The 13753-nt window shown below is 43.6% G+C and overlaps 1 protein-coding gene across 1 annotated transcript; it reads left to right on the top strand.

Moving 5' to 3' along the window:
- Positions 1–55: 55 nt before the first annotated feature.
- Positions 56–9565, top strand: LOC115363496 (NLR family CARD domain-containing protein 3-like). Its single transcript, XM_030057749.1, has 8 exons — positions 56–103; positions 1004–1286; positions 1687–1779; positions 2259–4128; positions 4220–4393; positions 6850–7023; positions 7777–7823; positions 8933–9565. The coding sequence occupies exons 2-8, from the start codon at positions 1013–1015 to the stop codon at positions 9478–9480; spliced, it is 3180 nt and encodes a 1059-aa protein (XP_029913609.1). The 5' UTR covers positions 56–103; positions 1004–1012; the 3' UTR covers positions 9481–9565.
- Positions 9566–13753: the final 4188 nt, after the last annotated feature.

Genomic DNA, 13753 nt, shown 5'->3' on the forward strand with positions numbered 1-13753 from the left:
TCGGCCAAAGTCACAACAGCGTCTCTTCAGAGTCCAGATGTTGAGGAGGAGATTGGGATTCTGGACTCAAACCAGCAGGATTTCCTTCTGACTGAATCCTATAGTATGAGAAAAAACAATTTTCTGAGTTTTTGACTTGTAAATTTGTGACTTTATGATCTCAGATTTTTAAAGTTTTTTTTCCTCATGAATGTAACTCTTTAATCTCTGAATTACTTATCTTTTTTCATGCAAATTTGTGACTTTACAATCTCAGAATTTCCAAGTTTTTTTTCATAAATTTTTGAGGTTTTACTTGTAAATTTACTACTTTAACCTCAGAGAATGTTCTTTTTTTCTCATAAATTTATTACTTTAATCTCAGAATTTCAGAGCTTTTTCTCGCAAAGTTTTTTCTTATATGTTTTTTTCTCATAAATTTGCAACTTCATAATCTGAGAATTTGTGAGATTTTTCTCATAAATTCATAATCGCAGAATTTTCAAGTTTTTCCATAAATTTATGTTTTTTTGTTTTGTTTTGTTTTGTTTTGTTTTTTGTAGATCAGCCACTTTAATGTCAGAGATTTTTTTCCTTTCCTTTTTTCCTTCATAAATTTACAAGAAAAAAAACCCCTCAGAAATTCTCAGAGATCAAAGTCCTAAATTTAGGAGAAAAAAAATCCTCACAGTTATGAGGGGGAAAAAATATTCTGAGATTATAAAGTCAAAAATTTACGATTTTGGTTTAGGAACCAAGAAACAAGAACTGGATTCAGAAAAGTGAAGCCATGTGGTTCCGTGACCCAAAAAAAGTCAAAGAAAAACTTTTCCCTAAATTTTTTCCAGTAAATTTTTGACTTTATAATTTCAGAGTTTTTTTAGGTTTTACTCTTGAAAATTTACTGCTATGATCTCGGAGAGTATCTACTTTGTTTCTCAGAGTATTAACCGCCATAGTTTCTGCAATGAAGTAAAGAAGCAGACAGATTTTTTTTGTTGATCATTTCCTCTGACTTTACCAGGGAGCAAGAATGGCAGCGTTGAAAGAGCTCCTCCTGGAGACGCTGAATGATTTGGGGGACAAAGAGCTCAAAGAGTTCAAATGGTACCTACAGGCCGAGATCCTGGAGGGCCTCCCAGCCATCCCAAAGAGCCGCCTGGAGAAGGCAGACAGGCCGGACACCGTGGACCAGATGGTGCAGACCTACAACCAACACTGCCTGGAGGTGACCAAGAAGGTTTTAATGAAGATCAACAGGAACGATCTGGTGCAGAATTTATCAAACACCGGCTCAGAACCTGAAGGTAAGCTCCGCATGGTTGAAAACGGTGCTGAACTGAATAAATATCTGCATAGATGCAAAGTAGACTTCAGGAAATCCTTGATTTTTGCAGATCTTGGGATTTTCAACTTTGAAATTCAAATTTTCTTTTGGATGGCTGTAGTATTTGTTTGGAATTCATAGTAATCCTATTTGATTATAGTTTGGCTCATAAAAGTTCTCTCAGACAGGATTCACATGGGACAAAATCCTCTCAAATGGGGGTCTGTGGCCCATTTTCAGGGTCCTTAACATAAAAAAGTTTTGCAACCCCTGACGTAAAGGAATAATCCAACATTCTTGAGCAGAATTCCCTTTTTCTGCCTTATCCACACTGAGGCAAGATCTCATTTCTCTCTCTCTCTCTCTCTCTCGCTCAGGAGATGTCAGGGATGGTTGGGAGACCTCAGACAGCAGTGGAACTTCCTCCTTGCAACCTCTTCCTCACCTTCTTAGCGACAGTGGTCAGACTGAAGGTAAGTCTAATCGCCGGCTTGCCTCGGTGGCCATGTTGGATGTTGTGTCACAGCCCGTTTAGATGTCTGTTCAAATGATGAAGGATTTTGTTGATCCTCATCTTTAGCTCAATGTCAGCACTCCGTAAACTGAACCAGTAATGTTCTGCACTTTAACGCCTATTGTCCAGATACTCTTGAGCAAGGCACCAAACCCTCATCTGCTCAGTAGTCCCTAGCGCAAGACTGTGGTGACCCTGAGCCAAGGTGGAAATATGTAAATCCATGATTGTGAAGCTAGGTTTCATAAAGAGCATATGTGCTCATCAAAACCTGAAAATGGAGAGTCAGAATGAAACACGCTGTAGTTAATTAGCTGCTTCACTTGTAGCACCAAAGAAGGTTTCATTTGTGTCATGAACATGTGCTTAATGCTGCTAGCTAGGAAATCCTAGCACCTCACGGCCTAATGTTTTACTTTTTTTCAATGCATGTTACAGATTTGCGGGTGCCCACACCAAAGCCTCCCCAACTCATCACATCGTACCAACACATGCTCCAAACGAACCTCCAAGACAGGTTTATGTGTGCAGAAGAAGGATGGTTAGACAGGAAGGATAAGAAACATCTGGATGATATCTACACAGAGCTCTACGTCACAGATGGGGGAAACATAAACATCAACCAGCAGCACGAGGTCAGGCAGATTGAGATTCCATCAAGAAAACCAACGGACACAGAGAAGCCAATCAAACCCAGTGACATCTTCAAACACCCTTCTGGAAAATGCACACCCATAAGAATGGTGCTGACCAACGGCATTGCAGGAATTGGCAAAACCTTCCTCGTGCAGAAGTTCATCCTGGACTGGGCTGAAGGACGAGCCAATCAAGATGTGCATCTTGCATTCCCTTTTACCTTCCGTGAACTGAATTTGCTGAAAGGAGAAAGGTTTCGTTTTGCAGAGCTCATTCACAGATGTATCAGGGAAACCATCAATATCCAGGAGGAGGCTCTTAATTACATCTTCACAGAGATACAGACATCTGGAAACTCCAACTATGACAAGAGCAAATTCAAGCTTCTGTTTGTGTTGGATGGTCTGGATGAGAGCCGCCTGTCTTTAGACTTCACTGCCAATGAAAAGCGCCTTATTGATGTTACAGAGTCGACCTCTGTGGACGTTCTATTGACAAACCTCATCAAGGGGAAACTGCTTCCCTCTGCTCGCCTCTGGATAACCACACGACCTGCAGCGGCCAATCAGATCCCTGCCGAGTGCGTTGACATGGTGACAGAGGTGAGAGGCTTCACTGACCCACAGAAGGAGGAATACTTCAGGAAGAGATTCAGAGATGAGGAGTGGGCCAGAAGAATCATCTCCCACATCAAGACGTCACGAAGCCTCCACATCATGTGCCACATCCCAGTCTTCTGCTGGATCACTGCTACAGTTCTGGAGGACATGTTGAAAACCAGTGAGGGAGGAGACCTGCCCAAGACCCTGACTGAGATGTACGCAGAGTTCCTGGTGTTTCAGATCAATCACACAAAGCAGAAGTATGGCACTGAAAAGAGCATCCAGTACATTCAGTCACTTGCAAAACTGGCTTTTCACCAGCTGGAGGAAGGCAACCTTATATTCTACGAACACAATCTAAAAGAAAGCGGCATTAATTTCAACGAAGCTTCAATGTACTCAGGAGTATTCACACAGATCTTTAAAGAACATCGTGGACGGAATAGGGACATGAAAAATGACATGATGTTTAGCTTCGTCCATCTGACCATTCAGGAGTTTCTGGCTTCAGTTCATGTGGTCCTGTCACTACATAACAGAAACAAGAGTGTCATGCCCATGCCCCGCCTGACTGTCCAAAATGTGTGGATGCTTTTCAGCAAAACATCTACATCAAAGGTACACAGGATTGCCATTGACAGGGCCTTAGAGAGTCCAGATGGTCACCTGGACATGTTCCTCCGATTCCTCCTGGGTCTTTCACAGGAGAACAATCAAAACCTCTTAAGAGGCCTGCTGACACAGACAAGAAGTGGCTCACAGACCAATCAGGAAACAGTTGAGTACATCAAGAGGAAGATCAGGGAGAATACCTCTCCAGAGAGAAGCATCAACCTGTTCCACTGTCTGAATGAGATGAATGACCATTCTCTAGTGGAGGAGATCCAACAGTACCTGAGATCAGGACGTCTCTCCACAGATGAACTCTCCCCTGCTCAGTGGTCAGCTCTGGTCTTCATGTTGCTGACATCGGAAGAAGATCTAGAAGTGTTTGACCTGAAGAAATACTCTGCTTCAGAAGAGGCTCTTCTGAGGATGATGCCAGTGGTCCAAGTCTCCAATATATCCTTGTAAGTGAAAAAGACAACTGGATATATTAACTATATCAAATGTGTATTTTTATTTTAAAGTTCCTTTTTGTTTTTATTACTAACTCTTCAGACTGAGTGGCTGCAACATCTCAGAGAAAGGCTGTGCAGCTCTGGCCTCAGTTCTCAGCTCCCAGTCCTCCAGTCTGAGAGAGTTGGACCTGAGCAACAACGATCTGCAGGATTCAGGAGTGAAGCTGCTCTCTGATGGACTGGAGAGTCCACACTGCAGACTGGAGGCTCTCAGGTCAGGTTTCCTGCAGTATTCCTGTTTTTATGCAACAAAGTAAAACACAAGGAAACAAAACATTGCAGCGTCTCTCCTCAGCTTGATGGGGTGTAGGTGTTGGTGACAGGGACAAGGACGGGTGACCTGTACCGCCACTCGGTACCGAGCCACGCCATGATTGCTATGCCCAAGTGACAGCTGCTGAAGGGAAGCAAAACAATGAATAGGGCTGAGGGATGACATTATCTACAACCTGCCAAACCCATTAACTAATTCAAAATAAGGCCTGGGGGGTACATCTGGCCAGTGAAATGAAAAAGAAAAAAAGAAAAAAATGTAATTTTTTCATAGGAAAACATAAATTTCATATTCTTTTGATTGTTTCACAGCGGTGCTGTGCTATGCACCAACAATCCTGTAGGTGGCAGGGTCAGATATGAGTTGGACTGATATTTGTGTGCCATACTGCCATTACTGAGGAGTGCCAGTTCGAAAATACTACTTGACTTGAATAAACTGGGAAGGAGGACGAATCCACTGTTCCCACTGAGACGCAGTATCACACACTGGTGATGAGATCAGAATGAATGAAATAGCAATAATTTATCAACTGATTTAAAAAGGATTTTGAAAAGGAAAGGTATCATAATATAACTGAATGTGTTTTGAAGCAAAATGCCTTTGTATAGAAACTTACAATAAATTGTAAAATTGGAATGCGGCCCCTCACCTGGTCTTCAACTCCTTTTTCAACAACGTGGCGGCTCAGAAACTTTCTTTGACATTATAAAAACAGTTCAGCCAAATGTGTTTCTGAAGCATTTGAGGTGAGAAATAAACATAAAACCTGCAGCTGCTGAATCTGTCTTCATTTTAGATCGGTGGTAGTTAAAGGTCCTGTAGGAGTTTCCAGAGGCGGCGAGTCGTGCCAGCGTCACGCCCTGTCTCCACAAACGCAACACAGTGCGACCAGAATGCATCGCACTGCTGCCTACATAGATGATGAGAGGCGTGGAAATGACTGATCCTGTGTGTGATCCGAGTCGTTTACACTTTTCAATTTCAGAATAATCATTTCAAAAAGTTACAAGGATACAAGGATACAAGGAAGTTTATTTGTCATTATAGAACAGGTTGAATAATGGAATTAAAGTGTGGTTCCCTCTTGATTGATTAATTGATTGATTGTGTAGAAAATAGAATTATTAAGCATGGAGGAGTTGCTCTGTAGTCTGGTGGTACGGCAGTGAATACCTCTGTATCTTTGGCCTGACGGCAGCAGGGTGAACAGGCTGTGGCTGGGGTGGGTGTTGTCTTTTAGGATCTCACCTCACCTCCCCGATATCACTGAGGCTTGGTAGATGGGTTCCAATGATGTTTTGGGCAGTTTTAATCACTCGTTGCAGAGTCTTCCTGTCCTGGGCCGTGCACATCCCATGCCAGTTTGTGATGTTTCCAGTCAGGATGCTTTCAATCGCTCCTTTGTAGAAGCTGACAAGAACTTGGCGTGGGAATTTTGCTTTCTTAAGTTTCCTTAAGAAATACAGCCGTTTCTGGGCTTTTTTAACCAGGGCAGAGATATGTGAAGTCCATGTCAGGTTCTCTGTTATGCTGATTCCCAGGAACTTAAAACTGCTCACTTGCTCCACCTCAGCTCCATTGATGTAGACAGGGTTGTGTGTCTTTGCCTCCTTTTTTCTAAAATCAACTATCAGCTCTTTGGTTTTGCTGACGTTGAGCAAGTTGTTTTCTGTGCGCCATTCTGCAAGATGGTTGATTTCCTCCCGATATGAAAACTCATCATTGATGGAAATCCGGCCGATAATGGTGGTGTCATCTGCAAACTTCACAATAGAGTTTTCTCCATGTTGGGGGTTGCAGTCGTGGGTGTACAGAGTTCTTGCCAAATCAGGCAAGAATAACTCTCAGTAACAAATAATAAACAATACTTTGGTGGAAGAAAACCTAAAGGCAGAACTAGTAGGATTTGTTGTGATTTGTAAACACAACATTCACAAAGCTGGCCCCTCCTCCCTGGCTAAGCTAACCGCCAGCAGCTTGTTTTCCTTTCCTAGGATGGCGACGGAACGAACGCCTTCACCGTCCTAGATTCACTCCCATTGTGGAGCGAGCTTTGTCCGCTTGGCGTTTCGCCTCGCTAGATTTCCTTTTTTCTGTAGGCCACATCCATGATTTTCGTAGCTTCCTGTGGGATGTGGTCAATGTGGTGCCATACTGCGCTGTGATTGGCTGGGAGCTGCACACCCACTGCCCAAAGGCCGACACCCAGAAGAATCTCGAGCTCAGCAAAATAAGTAAATTCAGACAGAGGGCAGGGTCACACACACCAACACACACACACTCCTAGGGGCTCACAAGTCAGGATGCAGAGGATTTGTTTTGCATGAGTCTATACATTCTCATTCTGCCTTTAACGTGTATGTGTGTGTGTGTGTGTGTGTGTGTGTGTGCAGGCTGTCAGGCTGTCTGGTCACACAGGAAGGCTGTGCTGCTCTGGCCTCAGCTCTGAGCTCCAACCCCTCCCATCTGAGAGAGCTGGACCTGAGCTACAATCATCCAGGAGCCTCAGGAGAGAAGCTGCTCTCTGCTCAACTGGAGGATCCAACATGGAGACTGGACAAGCTCAGGTATGGAGAGGCAACGTCTCCTACAAGGCCGAGGGCTGACGGCTTTCGTCAGACTGAGAAGCTGAGGGATATTTTTTTTACGAAGCACTCCAACATTTTGGGCAAAATCCCCTTTTCCCGACTTCCTCACACTGAGAGCAGATGTTGGACACCATTTTCTCCTCTGTGGTTCAGTTCCTATGGGTAGCATTTCCTGTTAGCTTAGCATAAAGACTTGAAGTCTATGGGAGTCGTTAGCTTGGCTGCATCAAAGCGAAAAAATAAAACTGGCGCTGTCTTATTGTGACAAAGTGGATCATGTGGATCAAGGACTGCATACTTGTAGACTGCACACTATTTAAACTGTTGGCTTAACCACTTAACTAAGTAACTGTGCAATAATTTATTCCTGTAAGGACTTGATAACCATTCAACAGTGCGATATAAATAGGTATGCTTTTTTTTTGCATATGCTCAGTTTCGTATTCCTGTATTTATTGCTGCAATTTGTAGGATGAATGCACATATTTAGATTTAATGCACATTATGCACATACTTATACGTAATGCACATACTCTTTGCAATTTGTAAGTCACATATTTGTATATTTAGTATTTGTTTCCTTTTTCTTGCGATTTCTCATAATTTAATTTTGTGAATCTGAGCAACTGCAATGACCCAATTTTCCCTCGGAGATCGATAAAGTATTTCTGATTCTGATTCTGATTCTGTTTCCGATGTGGATTTGAAATGTGTAACTGTTTATTCCTGCAGCGTGGACCACGGTGGAGTGCAGAGGTTAAAGCCAGGTCTGAGGAAGTGTAAGTGTTCATTTCATTTATTCATGAAAGTACGTTCATCTCTTTAAAGGCCTGCTGTGAATAAAGATGACGGCTGGCCTGTCAGATCAGAGGCTGTGTCTCCGCCTGGCATTAAATGTGTCTCTGGCGATTCGATCACAAGCTGACAGCTCTGAGTCCGTCCGTTCACACCTGGCACTAACATACACTATATTGCCAAAAGTCTGCCTTCACACGCATAGGAACGTGAGTGACATCTCATTCTTAAACCATAGGATTTAATCTGATGTGGGCCCACCCTTTGCAGCTATAACAGCAGCTATATCAACTCTTCTAGGAAGGCTTTCCACCAGGTTTAGGCGAGTTTATGGGAATTTCTTACCATTCTTCCAGAAGTGCATTTGTAAGGTCAGACTGATGTTGGTCGAGAAGGCCTGGCTCTCAGTCTCCGCTCTAATTCATCCCAAAGGTGTTCTATCGGGTTCAGGTCAGGACTCTGTGCAGGCCAGTCAAGTTCTTCCACACCAAACTCGCTCATCCATGTCTTTATGGACCTTGCTTTGTGCACTGGTGCACAGTCATGTTTAAACAGGAAGGGGCCCGCTCCAAACTGTTGCCACAAAGTTGGGAGCATGGAATTGTCCAAAATGTTTTGGTATCCTGAAGCATTAAGAGTTCCTTTCACTGGAACTAAGGGGCTGAGCCCAACTCCTGAAAAACAAGCCCAGACCATGATCCTCCCTCCACCAAACTTTACACTTGGCACAATGCAGTCAGACAAGTATCGTTCTCCTGGCAACCACCAAACCCAGACTCGTCCATCAGATTGCCAGATGAAGAAGCGTGACTGGTCACTCCAGAGAACGCGTCTCCACTGCTCTAGAGTCCAGTGGTGGTGATGCTTTACACCGCTGCATCCGACGCTTTGCATTGTGCTTGGTGATGTAAGCTAATCTGAAGATCACATGAAGTTTGGAGGTCTGTAGCTATTGACTCTGCAGAAAGTTGGCGACCTCTGCGCACTATACTGACCCCACTCTGTGGTTTTACGTGGCCTACCACTTTGTGCTGTCATTCCTTTGTCACTTAGTGCTAACCCTAACCCTTTTTTGTCTTGTTCTCTCTGTCAGATGCCTGTGAACTCACCTTCGACCTGAACACAGCGGACAAAAGCCTCCTTGTGTCAGAGGACAGCAGGAAGGTGACTTGGGTGGCAGAGAAGCAGCCGTATCCCGACCACCCGGACAGGTTCGATGACTGGTACCAGTTGCTGTGCAGAGACGCTCTGACTGGTCGCTGCTACTGGGAGGTGGAGTGGAAGGGATGGGTTTATGTCGGAGCGACTTACAAGGGAATCAGCAGGAGCGGATTCGTCGGCGACTGCTGTCTCGGATTGAACGACACGTCCTGGAGTCTGGCCTGCACCGGTTCCGGTTACGCCGCCCTCCATGACAGACAAACCATATACATCAACTCCTCCGTGTCTGACAGAATTGGAGTGTATCTGGACTGGCCTGCCGGCTCTCTGTCCTTCTACAGGGTCTCCTCTGACACACTGACCCACCTCCACACCTTCAACAACACCTTCACTGAGCCTCTGTACCCCGGCTTCTGGTTTGGGTCAGAGCTTGGCTTTGGATTCGACTCGGGCTCTTCGGTGTTTCTGTGTCACTTATAGGACGTCAGGCTTCCTCTGTAGACACGTCACAAAGTGATGAAACATCTGGGGCGGATCTACCATGGGCTGGGAGCTGCCACACTGAAAACAGGCCATGCCACCCCAGTTTGGGCAATCTAATACAAAAATAACAATAATGATGTCGCTGGTCGGAGATTTACAAAACTGAAACTCTGCTGTCCGACTGCAAGTGAATGTGGCGTAAGACGACGCAGCGGCAGGAACCGTTCCTCTCATTTTTGCGTCTGGATTTCAGCAGCGATAGAAAGAGAACCACTCATCCAACCAGAATAAGCTCATTTTGACTTTTCCACTGTGAACAAACTACAATCATCAGAACTGAGTGAAGCTGGAGACTCTGGATTCAAACAGTGTGTGGCGTTTGCTCAGTAACAAAGTGATGATTTCCCTCTTTCTATCTGGCACCGCCTAAAATTTCCATGCCACCCTTTGGCCCCCTCATGAACATTTCTCTCGATATGTCCCTGTGAAATGTATTCCAGAACATGGACATTTATTTTGGGCGAGGAAGAGGAAATGAAGGAAAGATTTATCCAGGCAGCTTCACACATTTTGTATGGTTGTAGCAGGCCGTTTGTAAAAAGAAAAGAAACATCTAAATTCTGTCTCATACATTGTGGTTGTTTTTTTCTTGGTGGCCCACAGGAAGATGTTTGAGTGTTGGCACAGGTGCAACAAACTTAATTAGATGCATATGTTGTGGTGTAGATCCCTGGGCGTGTTATGAGTCCACATGGAGGTGAAAATACCCTCATCAGGGACAGACTGGGACAAAAAAAGTGCTGTAAACTGTATTTACTGTATTATAGGGCTTTTATTTACACTTGTAAAAATAGATCTGCCATTATTTAGGATTTCTTTGATCTGAATCACCGATTGAGTCACTAATGGGTCACTTGAGAAAAGCTCGGCTGAAACAGGACTTTCTGCTGGCCGTGTCACCGCTGGACGTCCTGACTAAGCAGGGTGTGTTTCTGATACAGAGGCTCAGGACCTTCTGGGAACATGTTGACTCACCTGGAGGCCTTTGCCTCCCTAAAAGCAAACTCACACTCCTCATCTTCCTTTCTTAGGAAATGAAACTTAAACTTACCTATACTGTAGTTGCTTCTCACAGATTATTCCATCAGATTATTCAAATTTCACTCTTAACTCCGCACACACACTAAATTTGAAAGTGTATTTGAATTTAGAGAGGGTCGTTTTGGTTAATTAACCAAAACCTCAGCTTTAAAATGATGCTTTTCACTCACGTTCTGGCACGTGCAGAGGGGGGGGCGGAGGGTGCTGGAGCACCTGCCCCTTTGCCCCTTGATGACCAAAGTGCCCTTTTGTCAAAGTCATTTTTTTTTTTTTTTTTTTTTTTTTTTTTTTTTTGTAAGTGCGTGTGTGAAAGTCTGTCTGTGGCCCAAAATAATAAGAAATAAAACAAAATAATAATAATTGAGATCTACCTTTGTCGGTCACATGATCCGCGACGTGCCCTCACTCTGCCCTCACTGCCCTGACGTGCCCAGACGTGCCGTGTAGCTAAGCGCTGCTAAGCAGCTAGAGACGGCCACTGCTAGTCTCGCGAAACCGAAGAAAACCCAAGGGAGTAAACAGCTGGTCCGGTGAGTCGGTTTTGCAGTGGTATTCGTTTGTGCACAGTGTATTCTTGCAAGATGACTGACGAAGTGAAGCGAGCAATGAGCATCCTCTGTGTCGTCTGTGTGCAGAGTCAGACGAGTGAGTGAGTAAGTTAACCACACAGCGGGCTGTGGGGAAAAAGTATGTCAGGTTTCTGTATGTTTCTCTTATCATGGGCAAAGTGCATTAGAGAGATGTCATGTATTACCGTATTGATCTGAATATAAGACGATATTTTTTCCATTGAAAATGCCCTGAAAAAACGCCCTCGTCTTATATTGGGGGTCTAAGCAAATACACATGTATTGTACTTGCATATGTTCCATGCTTGAATGTGTACACTTCCCCCGCTCTGGCACGGTTGGAAGGGGTGTGCTCCAGCACGGTACGGGCGTTCATGCACGAGCACATGAACGGTCACGCACGCAGCGGGCGAACGTGGATACAACGTAAATCATGCAACTTTCCTACCTCCGCAAAATCGTTTAATGCGAAGCGCGATTACCCGGTTGAATGTCGCAGCCAGCTGACATGCCGCTCCGGCTGTCAGTTGGACGCTTTCTGAAGTTACCTCCGAAACTGTCAGGGTAAATAAACATCCCTTAACCCCTTAACCCTGGCCCTGAGTGCAATGTGAGACGGTGGCGGTCTCAGAAAGAAGAGCTAAAAAAAAAAAAATGCCCACAGCCAGAGAAGAGCTTTTCGTGGTCCACAAACTGGTCGATTCAACGAGACTGACAGGAGGGTGTGCGATTTTGTGAATGAGAAACGTAGTGAAGTACTGCCCGTTACGAGGGCTGTGATGCAGCAAAAAGCACTTGAAGTTGCCACAGAGCTCAAAATACCCCGCACTGAGTTCAAAGCTAGCATGGGCTGGTGTCGCAGAATGCAGTGGCGGATTTAAGAAATTTGGGGCCCAAGGCAAAGGCAGGCATGGGGCCCTCTGAGATGAGAGGACAACACACAAAACAGGGGCCCCGAGACACACATAATACGATAAGCATTCTGCTGGCATTTTAGCCAAAGTATTTTAATCAAAAACATAATTAATGTGCGCAAATAAGTAATAACTGTATTAACCATAAGTGTATGAGGAGTTTTATGGGGCCCTCAGGAACTTGGGGCCCTAGGCCACCGCCTAGTTTTGCCTAATGGTAAGTCCGCTCCTGGCAGAATGTCCATATAAAAAGTATTTTTCCAAAAAAGGGTCTTGAAAAAGAGGGGTCGTCTTAAAATCAGGGTCGTCTTTTATTCGGGTCAATACGGTATTTTACTCTCAAGCAGTGTTTTTCTATGTTTCTAGAGGCAATGAGGCATAGACTATATTATTTCACTAAAACAATGCACTATGCATATTCACATAATTTTGGACTATTACAGTATAAATACAACAACAATAACAACTAGACTTTGTAAAGTTTCTGAAGAAGTTTTGATGTGCTTGCCTTGCAACCGCCTGGACATGCGCTGAACCAACAGCCCTATGCTGTTTGTAGGTTGCATAGTGTTGTCGCTCTTGGCTTGTGTGGACTGAGAGAGAAATGAGGTTCTATAAAGCACACAGCACGAGTGACAGTGGTGCTTGGGAGAGAATTGCTTAAAAGTAGTAGTCAAACAAATACTTTTATCTCAATGACAGTAAGTCCAAGCAGAAAATAAAAGGTATTATGAGAAAGGTAAGGCTTTGGGCTTTCAAACTATGTCAAAATTATGTTCCAACAATTAGAAGAATTTGAATTGTGATTTTCTCAATCTCTCATTTTTGTATCATTACTTGTTTGTTTATAACATTTACACACAAATATAATATGCATACAAAATATATAACTTTTAGAACTTTGGATAGTCAAACTGAATAAAATCATAAAAATATTTAAATACATCATTCAATTATTTTTTACTTCATTATCCGCACTAGGAATAATTGTAGCAAACGTTGCTACAGTTCAACCAGTTATATTGTAAAGTACGTTTCTGTATGGTGTTTCAAATTTGTGTTCCATGTGCCCCCTTTTAACTTTGAGCACCTGCCCCTCCAGATGTCTCTGCACGGCCCTGCTCACGTTAAACAATGTCTTCCTTCCCCTCATAAATGTGACTTATTCTTCCACCTGTGGCAGTGCCAGCATGACACAGGTGGATGACGATGGATGATGATTTTTTTTTTTTTTTTAATACACTGGAGTATTAGTGCCATTGTAGGGAAAATAAATATGGAGCCGGGAAGAGGAGTAATATTACGAGAATTTTTTCGGATTTTTTTCTCTTAATTTTCTCATAGTTTTTTTTCATGAATATACAACTTCATTCTCAGAATTTGAATTTTTTTCTTGCAAATTTGTGACTTTATTATCTCAGAATTTTCTCAGTTTTTTTCTCATGATTAATCTTGAAAATTCGGAACTTTTTCTTGGAATATTCCCTCCGTCCAACTTTTTTTTTCCCCTACAGTGGCCCTGACACACTGTTGTAGAAAAATTATTTAATCAAAATGTACATATATAAAAAAATCTAACCACAGCCTGGGAGGCCGTGCTGCCCTCAGCCAGTTAACACTGAGTGGAAAAAAACACCAAAAAACAGAAAGTGATGAGTGGCGAGAGGCTGCAGACAGCAGACTAAC

The sequence above is a fragment of the Myripristis murdjan genome, chromosome 8 (genome assembly GCF_902150065.1).
Source record: "Myripristis murdjan chromosome 8, fMyrMur1.1, whole genome shotgun sequence".
In the NCBI taxonomy this organism is placed as follows: domain Eukaryota; kingdom Metazoa; phylum Chordata; class Actinopteri; order Holocentriformes; family Holocentridae; genus Myripristis; species Myripristis murdjan.